We start from the raw sequence: 16,332 nt of genomic DNA on the forward strand, positions 1-16,332 counted from the left end.
ACTTGCTTTTGTGTGTTTAGATATATAACATCATAAATCCGGCCTGAAGTGAATGAATGCTACTTCGCCATCACTAAGTACATGCCTGTTCAAAAAGAATTCCCCTGGAGTTTATATATATATACGTTTTTGTTTTTTTCCAAGAGGCAATCAGATATATTTCGCAGGAGAAGCTTAAAGGGAATACAGAAGTGTGCTTTTTTTTATCCAGCTCAACAGCCAGCATGAGGCAGCTCTCCAGAAATAGAGGAATGACATATACAATTCATCGTCTGTTTGTCTGTTTCTTCGAATCAAAACACAGCTTATAAAGATACTTCTCAGTATTGGTTCTTCTCATGCTTTTTGCTTTTTTTTCTCCATCTCTCTACTTAATTCTTGACATTTTTGCAGGCACTCTTCAGGCGCTTTACTCTCCATCAGCAACGATAAGGACCATGAAGAGTCACACTTCAAACTGAGTTAGGCTGAAGATTACGAGGCAATAGACCCAAGTAGAAGAGGCAATAGGATTAATTTCTGTCTAGTAGAGGGGAGTTGCCTCATACTCAGAGATGAGAATGGATGTGATGGTTGTATCAAAGGATCAGTGCCCTTCAATTCTTTATCCCCATCTCTTGTCCCATTTTCAAGCATGAATGCTCAAACCATTTGGGGCATGGGGATCTAAATTTACAGTTTAGTTTAAACTTTCATTTCCAGTATCTTGTTGGAGATCTAAAAAAAAAACATTTGATGTTTTGAAAATTGAATGTCTTCTTAACCCCCACTGGCATCTATATGTAGGTTAACAATCTTTATGCTTTGCTTTATGTGGCAACAGTATTTGTGCTTTGCCAGTTCTTATCTTGCAACCTCACAGAAAATAATTTAAAAATACAAACTCCACCCAAGTAGAAAATAAAATGATTTGCAGCTAGAGGAGAATAATAGTTAAAGCATATTTTTTTCTTCATTTGTCCTACCATGTTTTTGGCTCTTATTTCCTTTGAGGAACAAAGAGCGTGTGTTGGTGTGTGTTTGTCTTTATGTGTGTGCATGTGTGTGCTTATGTAAAATCTCAGCATCTCTGTCAGCACAGAGCAGAGAGAGCAGATCAAAGCTTTGTCTTGCCACAGAGGCACCGAAAATCCAAATATATTTTAATGGGGTAGGTGTTAGAGACACATCTGAGATAACCTGATGAACAACGACTGTCCTCACAAGCAGTCCAGTTTGTTCAGTTCATATTGTTACACATTAGAGCATGACTGATCTGATACTAAAAGGTGGATTTAAAGAAGCCCTGCAGTCCGTTAATCTGTGCAGATGGTCCTCTGCATCGTCGCTGAAGAGGAGATACAGCAAGAGCTGGATGAAGCAGTGAATGAAAAAGGAATCTCATTTCAGGTTATTTTACAGCACATGGTTTTCCACGGTTTTCTTGCAGGAAGAAATGTAAAACGTAAAAACAACAACGCTGCACTTGGGTGGTTGACACTGCTATTACCATACAACAATAACCCCAACAATATTTGAGAGTACAGTCTGCAGTGGAAACGCAAAACAGATCTAGTGTTTAGTTGTCCAGGCTGCCATACTGGCTGTGTACGGGGATTATACTGACAGTGTTTTTGATTGACATACACCTTAAGATCCATACCATGAAGGTCAGGCTGGGGCGGTAACAACAGCATCCATTTGCAGTTTTCATTCACCATTTTCAATCTTAGCTGTCATTTCTGATCTCGACATGATGAGAATCCTCTCAGCCCTCCCTGCAGCCTCATTTCTTCATAATGTTCATTATCAGTTGGGGATAATATTGAAATTCTTGAATGGCTCCGTGTGAGATCTCTGTTAAGATTTGGTCAAAGGGCGGCGGCGCGAATGGACCACAGTCCAAAGATTTCTTATACATTATTCATGACTACATAAATTCATATTCAGCAGCATCTGCCTGATCCTTCATGCACATTTCACCTAACATAAGGCACCACCACCTGAATGATCCAAGCCAGTTGATGAAGCACAACGAGTCACACCAAAATAAAACTGTCTGAATGCAGGCTTGGCATCGTAATTCTTTACGCACTTCTCTGTGGGCTCTCGTGACCTGAAGGTTTGTTTTGTGTGCTGAAGTTTCATCAAAATGTGATTCAGTTTTGGATGACTGACTGTCCACGGGACAAAAATGAATGACATTTACACATTATTACTGCTATGATGAGTGGTAAAACGCACACACATCAACACACAAACAAGATGAATCTTCTCTTGCATGTAATGAACAACATCTCATTAAGACAAACAGGTTCAAAGTTATGGTAGCAGAAAGTAAGCAATTTGATCATCCTGGGGATATTCTGATACATAAACATGAGCTCCTGTTATTTTCCTTTGCTATAAATAGCACTGGCAGGCAATAGGTTAAATATGCAAAATTTCTGGCCAAACACAACACACACATACACACACACACACACTCAAACAGACACATCGATTCTGCAGAAGACAAACTGCACAGTGAAAAAAATATTAGAACGAGGTGTTTTTATACAAAATACATCCATGTCGTGTTGAGAATGGGAATATGCAGTTGAAAAATATTTAAATATAGGAACACTGAGTTATAGTTTTTTAGACTCTCTCTCTCTCACACACACAAACTTACCAATTTGTGCAAGCCTACATTTCTGTGGTACAGCCAAGGTGCCACCAATATGGTAGACGTTACGCGCCAGGAGAGTTGCGACAGTCAACACAGCCGACTTTTCAGAAGGACCATATATAAAGTTGTATCGTACTTTATAAGCAGATAATGCATTTGGACCGAAACTTATTTCCTCCATTTTCTCTTCAGAAAATAAGGAGACAGTATGAGTCCTCCTTTGCTCGGTCCGAGTGCAACACACTCCACCTGTAGCTCAAAAGTCTGAGAAAAAGACACTTCCTCACATCAGTCTTGAGGAAATCTCCAGATTGGCTTCAAACAGAAAGCCTCCATGCTCCAAACAACAAGCAAGCACTCCTGCTGTTCATCCTCCTCTGTACCATCCTGTGATCTGTGGCGGCACCTTCAAATGACAGTCTTCCCTCTGAAAACACACACACACTTCCACCTTTCTCTTGGTCATCTGTTCTCCACTCCCACTTCCTGCTCTTCCCATCTGCCTCTCTCTGATGTTTGCAGGTCTCTCAGAACATGTGCTGCTGTGTCAGTGTGGCTGCCAACCTGCCACCCTGATGCGCAGACCTAGATTCAACATGTAACGGCTCCAGTTGTGTTGTTTATGGAGCGATTACTAAAAGTACGGGAGTAGAGTGCAACAGATGTGTGTCTCTACATTTCAGCTGGGATCGTCCAGGTCAACCAGTGGGATATGAGTATAAGAACGATGACATAACATGCATGATAAAGTACTACTAAAAGTATGATTTAATGGGTTGACATGCGGGCTGTGAGTGGGTGCTAACATTACAGGAATCACTGACAACACATCTGTCCACCTTGTACTAAATGCTCTTCTATTTCACACAGGCTTTGCTCTCCTGAGGGAGAAGTCCTCTTCGCCCATGTTCTACTATGTGTATTTACATTTCATGCAGCCTACTGGACCAACAAATAAGGGAGACCCCATTCTTTACAAGCAACCGTGAAAACAGAGAATATGATTTAACTTTGATGGAAAACACATGGAGCTCTATTTCCCTGAAATCCGGCGCAAATGCAAGCAAAATCTCCAGGCAATTTTTGGCAACTTGGAAGAGCTGGATATATCACCAGTGGGAGGGATACAGAATTAACAAACGGAGATCCACTGTCTCTGTATTGTAGGTAATTGTCTTGTATTCAATGATATTCTATAGTATATTCATCAATTATCTGTAACAGCTATTTCAGGGTCGGCGGGGGAGGGTCAGTTTTATTTATATAGCACAAAATCACAACAGAATTTATGTCATGACACTTTTCATAGAGACCATATACAGAAACCAGGGAGCTGATACCAACTGACATTGGGCAGGAGGCAGGGTACACCCCGGACAGGTCAACAGGGCTGACACAGACAACCACAAAGAGACATACAACCATTCACACATCCATTCACACCAAATTTAAGTCTACACTTAATATAATTTAATATATATATATAGTAATTTGATAATGTTTGTGAAAAATCTATAAAACTAGAAAAAAGTCTAGTTTTCACATTAGTTAAGCATAATAAGCAGCATGCTTTTTAATATCACTTCAGCTGTGTTAATAAAAAATAATAAACCCCAAGCACCGCATCTTGTAATCTCATCATATCTTCTTAACTATAGTCCTGAATTTGGGGTTATGCCTTCCAATCTCCACCCAGTTTAACTGTTCCTCTCAGGACATTCAGTGGCTTATGAAATTAAATTAGTCAGACGCACAGCTTCAGCTTGATGATGTCTTCGGGATAAATGTGGGGAAATCAGGCTGCATCCAAAAGCCAGTAGCACATTTGTGACAGTGCTAAGCTTGAGCCTTGGCAAATTCAAAACTCCATCACCTGCTCCACCAGTGTGATGGCCAGCAAAGTGACTACCGGGTGGTCATATTCATTCAAGCGTCACAATCATACATATTGCACAAATAATGAACTGACATTGGCTAATTTTGCCAGTGGTTCTGCTTAAATTCTGATTGGTGCATAATGTAAAAAATGTGAAATCACCACACTCTAACGAGACAGCAAAACTCGAGAGAGAAAAACACAAATACAGAAAAATCTCAAGCTATGCCAAATAATCTTTATGGTCATAGCTTTGGCACACAACAGGGCAGAGGAGCATGTTTGCATGCTGATTTGAGCTCAATTTGGTTTTCCGGTTCCAGGTTTCCCTTCTAATTCCTGCCTTCTTGCTTACACTGTATGTATCGTTAATAACATAACCTTAGTGACACTGAAACAGCTACTGACTAGTAACAGCCGTTAATTCATGATGATTAAAATGGCAGCTTACCATTGGCAGTGTTTCCTCACTATTACAGCTTCCAGGCTTCACTTTCTACAGCACATGATGTTGGTAAGGCTAAATTATTCACATATAAGGGGACAAATTCAATAGTAGATACGTTTTAAAGCCAACTCATTACATAAAACCTGCCCTGAAGAAGTAAAGAATTAGTTTGGTGTATCCTCTTATTAGCTCCATAAAAGGTTAGGGAAATACAGGAAAATGATGAGTGAAAAGAGGGAAAACACACTCTTATCTTACAGTCACTCACTTTGCCTAATTAAGAGCGCTCAAGGCAGCGCTCAAGCCGCCCAATGCTACAAATGGGTTCCCAGATCCCCCCAGGGTGCAGAGAGTAGAGCGCCACCGGAATGAAAATAAACACATGACAACTGCAGCATGATAATGCATTCACTAAAGAGGCTACAGGGGGCTCCCTGAGTGGAGTTCAGCACTGACATCAAAGGAAGGAAGTGAAGCCTGTGTGTGTGTGTGTGTGTGTGTGTGTGTGTGTGTGTGTGTGTGTGTGTGTGTGTGTGTGTGTGTGTGTGTGTGTGTGTGTGTGTGTGTGTGTGTGTGTGTGTGTGTGTGTGTGTGTGTGTGTGTGTGTGTGTGTGTGTGTGTGTGTGTGTGGGTAAGCGTGTGGGTGGGTTGGATGGTTGGGTGGGGGTGTGTATTGATGTTCTTGCAATGTTCAAGCTTTCTATTTCTTCCTCCCAAAGCCAGACTGGATGAATGACTGTGTGTAGATTGAGATACAGTATCTGTTGGCAGCAGAGCCAGACTGCCATGTAAATTGTCTGATCTTCAACTGCTTCAAATATTGGAGAGAAACTCTACTGTAGCTGATTTACTGGTGCTTCATTTCGGGACACAGGAGAAGCCTAAAAGTGTTGGCTATATGTCACTAAGAGGACCAGGCTTCTAGGTAGCTTATTAACCTCTGAAGGGATGGAGGAAATGGCATAAAAGCCAGTGGTTGGGGATAATTTGCTTACCATTATTCACCTTGACAAAGGTATAGCTCTGCTTTATACAGATGACTGCCTCCCAGTAGGTTTTAGCCATTGTTTTACACTCACATTTCAAAGCTTGATGCAAGAACAAATGTGACGTGCCAGCGGCTAAGTCAATATGCAGGATGATACGGTAACTCGTCATCATCAGTTAAATTCTATGTAAATGCAAATTGCGTTGCGTCAGAATGAAGTGGAATACACATAGATGGATGCTAGAGGCTCCCTTGATATCAGATGTGTGAACTAGGTGATGATGAGTTTGAAAACCTCACTTTCAGCACCAATATGGAATTATTACTTATTTAGATACTTTACTTTGAGCAATTTGTCTACATAAAAAGGCAAAAATTGGCAAGACAATTTTTAATAAGTCAGGAACTACTTGATCAAATATTCAACACCAGCTTTGGGCACTTGACGGTTAGCAGTAGTCTGTGCTATGGACACATTTCAGTCGGTACCGAAAACGTATTGAGGTCCAATACCCTGCCCTGAGGAGAAGAGCGGTATTGGTTGACATTTTTGGTGCTACCTCATCTGGACATACTTTGAATTTTTTTCCTAGATTTCTCACAAGCTTTTGATTAAATCCAGACACATTAAGTGTTTGCATTTTTACGGTTTACATTATGGTTTCCAATACTCATACTCACAGACACATTGCAGTCAGTACCAATAAAGATTCAGTAGAGGAGAGTAAAATTAAAAAAAAAATGTGTGTAAAAACGAAAAAGGAGAAGAGAGAAAAGATGAGTGAGATTCCCCCCATGTTGTCTGTTAGCTGTTTCTCTGCCCTGGAGCGACAGAAAGGAAGAGGCAGAGAAAAAAGGGGGAGCATGCTGAGATTCATCATCATCAGTACAGGAGAGACACATGAGGAAAAACACATTTTACACGGAAAAGCCATTTCCTCCATGTGGAGGAGATTAGCAACTATGCATGCGCCTCCAAAAACATTTTTGCCCTCCATCATTTCCTCTCCTTTTCTCTCAGCAAGGGCTTGTGGTGCCATGGGACTCTTCTTAGCACAAGTATTGACAAAATGAATGAGGAGGCGTAGACCTCTTGGCCACTGAAGTAAGCAGGGGCGTCCCTCTCACACCCCAATGCTCACATAGATAAAGAAAAAACAGTTGCAGGGGTGAATACTTACAGCTTGACACATCCTGCTTGCTAAGTGCCAGGGATACGCCATATTTTTGAGCGTACAGGAGAGAGTAATAGAGTCACTTTAATAGCCAAGGGACTGGTGGGACTTCAATGTTGCCATCAAAGCTTGACCCAAAGCTCTGTCACCATGTGTGGGCCCCAAAATGCCCTGTCTGGGTTTTAAATGGCTCCTGTTTTTAATGATGCCAATGACAAAACAATCCACCTCTGTTACTGAGCTGTGGCATGTGGTAATGCTATGTGGCATCTTCTCACTAGGGCACTGCAGTGACAGCATGCATGCATTTCTGTGAACAGCGCAAAGGATGCAGGATTGTGAAGGATGTGGCACATCCACATATGGATTGAGGGCAGTCTCGTCAAATCCACAAATTAAGAGGCTTTTCTGCCCCCTAGTGACAAGAACAAAAGGGGCATTTCAGCACCAGGGACAGTTGCTCCACTGCTGCTCTTCATCAAGACCTCTCATATAAACTGACAACATCTGACACCCGTTTCTAAATGCACACAGAATTATAAGGAAAAAAACAAGTCGGTTGGGTGATATCTTGTGATTCATTCTAACGCTTTGTTACCAATATGTTGATAAACATTAATTATTGCACAATAGAATCCTTCATGCAAATTGACAATATTCAATTAAGACTCCTTTCGCAAGTGTCTGTGGCAGCGTGGGTGGAGACATTTCTCATCAAAAATAAGTGCAATGGAGAAAATTACGCATGGGCTCAGCCTGCTTTCAATAAAGGCTGGTGTAGTTATCCAAGGGAATGCGTGCACCACACGGTGAATTCCTTTCCATGTGAGACTGACGGATGAAATGACCACTTACCCTTCTCCAAACTGAGATTTCTGCAAACTTCAAGCTCTGCCATTTAGGACTGGAGTTGTTTTTCTCACAAGGTCCCTCCATGCGTTTTGGACATCATTTTATTTTTAGCTCCTAATTGTAGCGGTTCGAAAATCCATTAAAGCATGCCTGGCCAGAACGTTTCTCCATGATGATTGGACGTTCACATAAAACGCGCCATGATTATATAGTGTCACTTTTTGTCAAAAAGACAAAAAAAAAAACAACGAGCACTGAAACAAGCTGCACCTCAGCATCTGCCTCCCTGTGTAGTCTGCGGAGTGGATTCACAAACCATCAGAGCTCTCACAGCCGCTGCGCGCAAATCCTCTCTTCTCACCAGGCGCAACACACAGAGGCAAAAACGATAAGCCGATTTCTCACACGCTCGTTAGACAGACGGGACGGAGAGTGATTGCTAATAAGGAAGAGTGAGCGAGAGTGAATGATAGCGCAGAGCTTAACCGCCAGAGTTGGACATGTTGGGACATTTCATCAGCTTTGACCCGACTGGTTCAGATGTTTGGCGACAGTTTGAATTCCCCACCAAAGTGAACTGTTATCGCATCAGTTTGTTTGGTTTTTGGTCAGATATTCCTCGGTGTATCATAGGATCAGTCATTATTGCGCAGAGATGCCAGCGCTATGACCCACTTTGCTGTCTCTTTGGTTGAATGCTCCCTCAGAGACGCAGCAGGAGACATTCTTCACGGAATAAGAGGGATGCTCTGGAGTGCCCCGAGTCCCAAGAAGGAGACCGAGTGTGTGTGTGTGTGTGTGTGTGTGTGTGTGTGTGTGCGCGCGCGTGCGTGCGTGTGTGTGTGTGCATGCGTGCGTGCGTGTGCGTGTGTGTGTGTTAGTTCGAGTTGAGTCAATTCCCTAATGAAAGTTTGGTCAATTTAGAGCTCCAAGATTAGTCTTGCTCATTGGTCCACGTTAAAGCCATTTAATTTTGGTTTGCAGGAGACAATTATGGAATGACCAAGCACATACACACACACACACACACACACACAGCCACACACAAATGCACACACACACATAAGGAGTTCTGTTCAGACACTGGAGGACAGAGCAGTCGGTTACCAAATTGATTAGTGCTGTCTGGAGGAACAAAAAGACATGTCTGACAACCGATGTCACACTACTTTGCTACGTGTGTGTGTGTGTGTGTGTGTGTGTGTGTACCATGTGCAAGCAGTGCAACGAAGCTTTCCAGTGATTGCTCACTTTTCAAAGTTGTAAACCTCTTTTCATCCACGCCTGCCTGATCACAGACAGCGCCCCTCCCCTCAAGCCCCCTTCCTCACACTGATTTATGTACCGCGGCCAAAATAAAACGTATCGCCGGCTCTGTCATTCCCAAAACACTGGAAACAACTGTTAGGAGGGGGGGAAAGGCAGAGTGAAACAAAGTCATCTGGAAAATAAACAGGGAAAGAACAGTGAGGCATATGTTTTCAAAATGGTTCTGACTGACAAGTAAGGGCAAACTGGACACAAAGAGAATAAGAGATCAACAGAGACGAAAGTCTGGTTAAGCTATAAAAGCCAATTCATTCCAATTGATTGATTATTTTGATCTATCTCTCAGCTATTCACATTCCGTGCTCAGTGGGCTAATCAATTTTTATTTTACCAGTATTAATTAATCACAAATTCTGGAAGAAAAGTCAATTTCAGCTTGGAGCATGACCGAAGGAGAAACAGGCCCTTGTCTGTCTGTCTGTCTCTGTGTGTGTGTGTCTCTCTCTCTCTCTCTCTCTCTCTCTCTCTCTCTCTCTCTCTCTCTCTCTCTCTCTCTCTCTCTCTCTCTCTCTCTCTGTCTCTCTCACACTCTCTCACTCTCACTCTCAGCATCAATCAGGTCAATCCATCATCCACAGCAGAGTAGCCTACTGAAGCAGTCAAGCCTGATTTCTTCTACAGTTCGCTGAGAAGCAGAAAGTACACGCTCATACAGTGGGTGGGATGTGGATAAGGCAAGGTGAGGCTTTAAGTGTACTGCCTGCTGTAGTTATGACAGCCACAGAGGCAGACAGAATTCCGGGATTTGTAACGGATTTGTGTCAGCTGTGCATTGCCTGACCGCCTCAGAACTCATAAATCATGATCAAATTGACATCTTGCTTCATTTCAGCTTTAAGTACAACGGAACATGTATTTGATGTGGTTCATTAAAATCCTATCACTGACATAAACAGGTATGCACATATGTGTCGTAGTCAGGTAATCAAGTTGAATCATGAATGTTTGTACATGCTCTCTTTTTGTTTTAAATTTTCACTGTATTAATACGTATAAATAACCCATGAAGAGAAACTTATAGAAAAGCAAGTCAGGTGATGTAGCCTGCTAGTATCAATGTTTTGTTTTTTATTGAATAAAGATGTGTGGACAGTTTTTCATTCATGTCACACAATGCTTGAGATTGAGGTTTTGTGTACCAGTGAACAGTAATGAGGGTTTAGTGATTTTGGCTGTGCTGTCTGTAATATAAAAGCCTGAGCTTGAGGCACAATATTGGTGATGAGTCTCCCTCTACTGTTCATTCCCATGACATACAGTTATCACACAGCATGTACTGTACATTATTTTTCCATTATTCGCTTATGTGTGTGTGTGTGTGTGTGTGTGTGTGTGTGTGTGTGTGTGTGTGTGTGTGTGTGTGTGTGTGTGTGTGTGTGTGTGTGTGTGTGTGTGTGTGTGTGTGTGTGTGTGTGTGTGTGTGTGTGTGTGTGTGTGTGTGTGTGTGTGTGTGTGTGTGTGTGTGTGTGTGTGTGTGTGTGTGTATTTACCGTGAAAGGTGCTGTTGTCTGTCAGGAAGTGCCGGCAGTACTGTGGCTCTCCTTTCCTGTTCACCACCCAGGAGCTCATGGTGACAGGAGGACAAACAATTAAATGATCTGTGAAGAAGAAGATGATTTAACTGTGTTGTCCAAACATTTTGGAGTAATCAAATGCATATAAAAAGGAATTAAATTGTTTCCTTTTTGCACAGGGAGATAAAGTTACTATGAGAGACATTGTCGTAATGTGTGTATCCTCTTGTATTGTTTACTAAAACCTGGATGTTAAATGTGCTATTAAAAAGCTATGTCCGACAATGTCAGTATTAACATCGTCATAAGAAATGTGGTCTCAAAACATAGTTGGGAGAGAGTTTAATAGTGCATGAAATATTATAATTACAGACAACTTATTTTTAAATTATGTGCAAAGAAAACAAATTATGCAACTTGGAAAAGTTTTGTATGAAGAATAAAGAACTACAACAAAAGCTTCTCCACTGCAGTTTGAAATTATCTTGTGACTCCACAGTTTGAGATTATACTATAAGGCAGAAACTCATCTGCATGTATTTGCATTTTGTTGGCCTAGAGATAAATCTTTGAATCATGTGTTCGTTTGGTTTTGCTTTTTTAAACAGAACACATTCTTCTTGTTGTAGTGGGAGCATCACCACCTCTTCCACCTCTCACCGTAAAGTTTATGGGGTTCAGACCTCAACATTTCCTACTATTTTCCAAGGCTCTAGCTAGCTCTCATTGTCCATCATTTGTGCTCCTTGGATTTTTACATCTCTCTCCAGGTGTTCCCATTTATCTTCCTTGTGTTTCTCCTTGCCTTCATTCCTGGTTTCTCAAAGTTCCACTACTTCCTCCTGATCACTTTTCATTCCTACCCCTGCTACTGCCAGTTTCACCCCTTAGTGTTTCCCCACCTGTTGCTCATCCGTCTTTCTGTGATTTATTGCTTCCAACTACAAACACACACACACACACACACACACACACACACACACACACACACACAGGACGTGTACAGATCTGGAAGAGCTCGGAGCCTCTGGGACAGTTATTGGCGTCTGGTGCCGGCTGACCCGAGGAGTGGTGACTGTCTGGTCAAACACGTAGATCTCACGGGTTAAGTATGTTTGAGGTGAAAGTACTTTCCTGTGACCCTGCCACCGCCTCACTTTAAAGCACGAAAGCCTGTAATGTCTGTGGTGTTTATGACGGACCACATGGACAGAGACCCACTCGTTCTGTTAACATGACACACATGTCGTGGCGAATCAATGGGTCAACATGGATAATTAACGTATTTTAGCACCAGTTTGTTTTTACAGTGCATCAAATCTCTGCTCTCTTACAATAGTTCTAGATTGGATAAGTCATTTTTCTATCCCTTTGAATAGGGAAGTTGGCAAGGCAAGTGCATTTGTATAGCACAATTCAACAAGTTAATTCAAAGTGCTTTACATGAAACATTAAAAGCATTAGAAAGAAACATAAAATAACAATTAGAGATAAAACATAAAATTAAAAGCAAAAGCAAGAGAAGAAATTTCTGAAAAGCAATTTTCAGTTGTCAATTATCATTAAGTATAACTTTCAGGTAGGCAATAGAAGTTACAGTGAAATACAAGCAGCTTATAAATTGTTTTGTTTACTGAATAATGTAAGAATAATGTTTATATCATCAGTAATATTTTATTATTAGTGATTCAAAATGTACCTGTTCTCTGGTTGGTGCTGGTGTGAGAAGTTCCAACATACTGATAAAATAAAATGATTCATTTTTACAAAAAGATGTGATGAGATAGTAGATGGTGTTAAAAGAAAAAGACAGAAACTTAAAGAAAAGCCGAAAATATCCAGGGCAAGACAGGCTGTTAGAGCAGAATATTATTCATTGATTTATTTATTTTTTTTCTATCTATATGTATTCTATTGTCATTTTTATTGTTGTTTTATCAATTTATTAGTTTATAGTTGTTTGATTTAGTTTTTTTTTTTTCATTCATTCTGTTTTACTATTACTGCTATCATAGCTTTTACATGTGGTAAACTCTTTCGGCCTTTTCTGTTGTCTCCAGTTGTTCCGTCTTATTATTGGCTTGTCAGTCATCTGTGAAGAACTTTGAACTGCTGTAACCAGCCTCTATGAAAGGCTCTATACAAATAAAGTTTGATTGATTGATCATAATTTCTGCTTAGTAATAAAATGTTTGCAATATGGAAACTTTGAGAATATTTGTGTAGCTTTTCTCCATGGTCATTAAACTCTGCTTTACCTTGCGTGAAACGTCTCCCAGCTGCTCTGAACTCACTGAACACAGCCCCACCGGCTCACTGCTTAATTACAGAATAATGTTTCTAAATTACTGTTTGTTTACATAACAGAGTCCAAATTAGAGATATGAGCCCAGCAGTGGTAGATGACTGGAGACATTGTTTGAGCAGCTTTAGATCTGGATATGACTAGATAATACAAACCCGCCGTAAACGCTGAAGTCACATGGCAAGAATAAGCTGCCAGAATGTGCAAGTTAGCTCTTAAAAAAGTTAGAAAGTTACAAGATCTGACAGTGTCTTTAATGCTGAAGCCTTTAAATGTAACACCTCACCACCCAGCATTTCACTAAGCACTGCTCTGAGAACAGTAGCAGAATTACCAGGAGCTCAAGGGTGAATGTGATATTCCCTCAAGCCATACAAAATTTGCACAGCATTTTCCATTAAATCCGCACAAAAAAATGGCACTCACTTCCATTTCATAACAAATCTTCCCTGGATTGTTGTTCCATGGTGTTAGAAAGGTAGTTAAAGAAAAGTCCAGAATGCAATCATTACATTTAGTTGTATGTGCTACTATTCAGTAAATGCCATGTGCTTCTGCGACTGTGTATATTTTATACTGGACTGGGCATGAAAATGATATACTGTGTTTAAGTAAAGTATAAGTAAAATGCATCAGGTTTCATGTATTGAATGTGTGTTTATTGTCCCTGTCAAATAAACTTTCAATTTAAAATACAGGGTGTCCCAAAAAAATGCATACACACTTAAGTGTTTATTAAAATTACGTTTATTAAAAAAAAACGTAATAAAATTTACAAACATAATTTTATTGTTTTGTCACCGCCTGTAGGATGAGGTCAAACTGACCTCCGTTCTGGTCCAGATACTACTGAAAATGCAACGCAATGGAATCACACACATCAAGAAACAATTCCCTTGGTATTTGCGTGCATTCACATTCAATGGCTGGTCTCAATTCAGCGACTGTTGCAGGTCTCATAGTGTAAATTCTATTACATTTTTTTATTAAATGAATTTAAATAAAGACCTACTTAACAATGATTTAAAGTGTGTAGAATTTGTTGGGATATCCTGTATATACAGTATATCATATTAGTCATTAGAGGCAAAACATTTAAATAATTGAATTGAACCAAAGGAAATTACTATATATTTGCAAACAAGGCTTGTATTCACCTGTTCAAGGCAAGTAGGATTATCAAAATATTACCAAATTAAAGGCATAGTTCAACATTTTGGGAAATTCGCTCATTAGCTTTCTTGCTGAGAGTGAGATAACAAGATTGTTCCCAACGCTCTCATCTTTGTCCATTAAAAAGAAAGTTACTTAGCAAGCGGATCATTAGTTCAGCTTAGCACTGTGGAAACATGGAGTTCGCTCTGTCATTACGTAGCAAAACCCATCGACCAGTACCCCAAAAGTTCATCAATTAAGCATGAATTATGTTAAGTTATATTGGTAGAAAAAGTGTTATGTGCTATGTGTAATGTGTTTTTGCCGGGGGCAGGGACTACCTGGGGTCTTGACTAGAAGAGACTGTTATTGTTTGGATTAAGCAAATACAATATAACAATTAAATCATTAATAATCCAATTGTGCTAGTAGGTGGATTTTGTAACCTATGAACAGAGCCATGTTAGCTGCCCCCTGTTTTCAGTCTTTATGCTAAGCTAAGCTAACCTGACTGAGGTTGTAGCTTCATATAATATCAAACCTTCATATCATATAACCATAGACAGGGTGTCGTTGAGCTTATCATCTCATTAAGCTTTTTTTCCAAAATGTCAAACTATTCCTTTAATAATGACAATAGGTTAAGTGTGTGTCACTGCATGTGAGTTCGTAAACTGACTCATGTAACAGGAACCTTCAAGGGAACCTAAACCTTGGGGAATACAGTCTGTTCTTTCCAGTCTTTCAGGCTAGTGGGAGAGAAAGCATCTTAAAAATAAATCTTTCACTGCCAGACTGCCTGATGAGTCACTCTGAGGCCCTGGGAGGAAGTAGGTCGAGGATGCCCCCAAGTAAAAAGTTTTGTTGTAGTATGTTTAAATAAAACAAAAAGTAATACAATCAGAAACATGTGAGTGCAGCATTTTAGTACTTCCTGTCTGTCCTGCTTGTAAAACACATATTTTATCTGGCAGGTTAGCAATCCATTTTTTATAGGCTGTGGAAGATGCAGAGCTAAATATTTCATTGGAAGCTAAAAAATACAGCTATGGATTAATCATACTGATTCGATATATTGCCCATCCTTTACATAGATGAGATGTCCAGTAAAGATATCACAAAAGTACAATTTTCAGTGACAGCTCCACAAATCTACTTACAATTTATTAAATAACACTTTCATGTCTATCTTTAGTCATATTTTAGACTCCTAGTTTAACTTTTACAATTTACTAATATCCTAAACTGGTTTGTCTCAGTGCTAAATTTCTTTGCCTCATCAGATTAAAATTTAGCAAGATTATCAACGTTAACATAACTGATGGCCAAACTATGAACATAAGACCCTAGTTCTGATAAACAATAAATCTTTTCTAAAGGGCTTCTTAGTTTTCACAGCAGATGTAGCATGGCACGAATCATCCCTTACATATGCACATATGTATGTAACAAGGGCTCTCTCACGACACGCTGCCACAAAGAGCAGCATCTGTCACCCCATACTGACACATGCCAAAGAGCACTGTATCTAAATAATAGTGCTTTATGTGACCAGCTGCCATAAATGCTGGGAATTTCTTTAATCTGTAACTGTCTCGATGGTTATGGCTTAAATCCAGCACCATTGTGTTGTGCCCTTTATATCTCCCTTCTCTACAAGTCAACTGGGCTGGATGAGGATCCTACTGGCATTCAGCCTGTAAACCACCTTGCCTTTCAGCGGAGTCAATGAGTAGCTTGTAATTGTTTGTAAGGCAGTTATCAGAACAGAGAGTAAACAGTCTTGGCATGCTGATGGCTAGACAGATAGTTTCCAAAACAACCTGTGTGCTCCCTTACTCCCTAACTCTGTAACTCACTGATTTATTGATTTAAGAGTATAGGGTGTACAGGTGATACATTGCAATTCATGTTGTGTTTGAATTAGGTTGTTTCATACATTAGGGGGTAGGGGTGGCACAGTTGCCGTTCTCACATGTCATGTCAGATGTAGTATGTGGGGCATCCCTACAGTTTGTATTCCTACTAACAATATGTAAA

The 16,332-nt window shown here is 40.3% G+C and overlaps 1 protein-coding gene across 1 annotated transcript in view; it reads right to left on the reverse strand.

Moving 5' to 3' along the window:
• The window catches only part of plch1 (phospholipase C, eta 1), a gene marked incomplete at its 3' end in the record, with an annotated part of 77,981 nt that overhangs the window by 58,179 nt on the left and 3,470 nt on the right, over positions 1-16,332 (reverse strand). Inside the window, exon 2 of the mRNA XM_083913483.1 lies at positions 10,809-10,916. Coding sequence (XP_083769609.1) covers positions 10,809-10,887 — 79 coding nt within the window. The 5' untranslated portion in view covers positions 10,888-10,916. The remainder of the gene's footprint in view (positions 1-10,808; positions 10,917-16,332) is intronic.

The sequence above is a fragment of the Echiichthys vipera genome (assembly GCF_963691815.1).
Source record: "Echiichthys vipera genome assembly, chromosome: 5".
NCBI lineage: Eukaryota > Metazoa > Chordata > Actinopteri > Perciformes > Trachinidae > Echiichthys > Echiichthys vipera.